The 2,329-nt window shown below is 29.6% G+C and overlaps 1 protein-coding gene across 1 annotated transcript; it reads right to left on the reverse strand.

The window, feature by feature from the left end:
• Window positions 1–596: 596 nt before the first annotated feature.
• Window positions 597–1,591, reverse strand: LOC108452689 (major pollen allergen Ole e 10-like). The gene is made up of 4 exons (XM_017750487.2): window positions 1,543–1,591; window positions 1,154–1,182; window positions 809–1,043; window positions 597–645 (listed from the first exon to the last, which is right to left on the reverse strand). Exons 1-4 carry the CDS (start codon window positions 1,589–1,591, stop codon window positions 620–622), a joined length of 339 nt encoding a protein of 112 aa, XP_017605976.1. The 3' UTR covers window positions 597–619.
• Window positions 1,592–2,329: the final 738 nt, after the last annotated feature.

Below are 2,329 nucleotides of genomic sequence, written 5' to 3' on the forward strand. Positions count from 1 at the left end.
ATTTGGGATGTTATAATTATATTATAACAAGATTTTAATTTTTTAATTTAACTCAAACAATTTCACTCGATTCGACTCGAATCTCATTTTAGTCGATTCGAAAAATATTAAATTAAGTTAGGATGATAAAACAGAACTCGTCAACTCGATTAACTTGAAAATTTTTCACTTGATGCGATCAAACACTCACCTCTCCCCAACCCATAAATAGGATGAATATGCGCTTCAGCACACTCGAGCCCACATCATCCTGTATTAACAACAATGCCTGTACCAATTGAGTTAAAACTCAATCGGTTGATGTGTTAATAATTTACGTTATATTGATATTTTTTTTATATATTCATATAGTATTTTAATTAATTTTCCGCCCAACTAATATTTGAACTTCACTAAAAGGTTTTCCAAACTTGGGTTGTAATGACTAAAAGCGAAAAGCATATTCTCTGAAATAAAAAGCTTTCCATGCGATGCTCTTTTCTCAAATCTTCACCCATTTAATATCATAAACTAATAATCCACCATTTTATTATTATTTAATACATAAAACCTCAAAAGTTACTAATAATTTCCAAAGGGAAAAACATAAAGAGTAATTGCTTGCATCAATGGCCGCTTGCTACGCATAAAGGCAGTTGCCATAACCTGCACCAACACCAAAACAGCTTAAGCTTTTACCACATTTACATCATATCCCTTGTATGGGATGAATAGTTCGATAAAGTTATCATTTTCTATATTTACCTTTTTATGTGAAACAAATTAAACGACATATCACTGGACCTAACAACTATAGAAACTGACTTACTTGGATCACTGATGACAATGAGACCAGATCCTTTGAAATCGCAGTTCCAAACGTTTCTACCCATGGATTGGTAGTAAAGATTCATGGCAATGGAAGCATGGTTGATGAGATTATCTGGATTGAAACATGGACAGCCTTTTTGTATGATTTGGCAATCCACTTTAGAACATGCATAGTTTATGTTTGTCAAAAGAGTTGCCTGGTCTGACGATGGCTTAGCTATGCACCATGTTTTCTGCCAAAAAAAAAAATCCATTTGAGGACTGTCTTATAAAATAAGTGAATAAATTTGCTAATCTCAGAGTTTTTTAGGGTTTGATTAAGAACTTGATGTAATTTAATTACCTGTCCATTTATCTTCATCAAGGTTCCTCCTGGAAAAGTGTTATTAGAGGAAATGTAGTTACAATCATAAAAATAACTTCAAATTCATAATATATTTAACCAAATAAAAAGCCAAACCAACTCAATCCCTATTCCCTAAATTTAGGTTAAAAAGGTCCAAATTATAAATCATAAAAAAAAAAACTCAAATATTTTGAAGAAAAACCCCCAAAATGTCTTAAAATTAGTAAAATTAGACCACATAATGTTGCCAAAAAGGTCTTAACATCTCATGTTAATTAACTACACTGATGAACATAACAGTAAACCAACAACATAAGCAACAATCAAAGTAGAAAACTTGGTTAGTAGTAATATTGTAATGAAATATTGAAAGGTAAGTAAAATACCTGAAATGAAGGAGAATAGCAGTAGAAAGAAAGAGAGATGTTTACCCATTCTGAAACTCAAGGGAGCAAAGCAAAGCAAAGAGCAGAGAAACACTGAAGGTTTATAAGGTAGAGTGCAAATTTTAAAAGAGAAACAAAAGTGAGGTTAACGTAGAGCTTACATTACGTACAGCCGTTTGCTAGGGTCACGTTACCATATCTCATTATTCCACGTGTTTATAAATAAGAATCTAATAATACTATATTAATCGAATTAAAATTCAGTCAATGTTTTTATATTTTTTATGTTATATATGTTGGTGATTAAATATTTTGAAGTTTTGTCAGTTTTGATTAGGAGTGATAACAATTTGGTGAACCACTTTTAAAAAAAAATTAATAGGATATTTTTAGAATTAGATCGATGATTAAATTAGTTAGATCATTAATTTTTAATTTGATTAGTTTAATTAGTTTTTTAATTTAATTAAATAAATTATTAAAAAATGAAAAATAAGAAAAAAAAAGCCAATTCTACTACTGATTCAATCAGTTTTACCCTTTATTCCGAATTGATCCCTCAACCAATTTATCATCCAATTGATCTATTTCGAAAAATTATTTATAATGATGTTTATTAAATTAATCGGTGAGATGTAAATGTAAATTTTTTAAAAATTTTCCAGTTTGGTGTCTCTTTTCAAGGTAAAGCGTCTTAGAATATTTTAGTGGAAATAAATAAGGGGAAAATGAATGCAACATTTTAAGATTTTGAGGAATTGTTAGGGTTTTCAATACACCGAAAGCT

The sequence above is a fragment of the Gossypium arboreum genome, chromosome 5 (genome assembly GCF_025698485.1).
Source record: "Gossypium arboreum isolate Shixiya-1 chromosome 5, ASM2569848v2, whole genome shotgun sequence".
Classification (NCBI taxonomy): Eukaryota; Viridiplantae; Streptophyta; class Magnoliopsida; order Malvales; family Malvaceae; genus Gossypium; species Gossypium arboreum.

Coding starts and splice junctions, on each gene's coding strand:
- LOC108452689 (XM_017750487.2), bottom strand. CDS start 1,591: ATGGGTAAACATCTCTCTTTCTTTCTACTGCTATTCTCCTTCATTTCA. Junction 1,183..1,542: donor GCTATTCTCCTTCATTTCAG/GTATTTTACTTA, acceptor ACACTTTTCCAG/GAGGAACCTTGATGAAGATA. Junction 646..808: donor CATTGTCATCAGTGATCCAA/GTAAGTCAGTTT, acceptor GTGTTGGTGCAG/GTTATGGCAACTGCCTTTAT.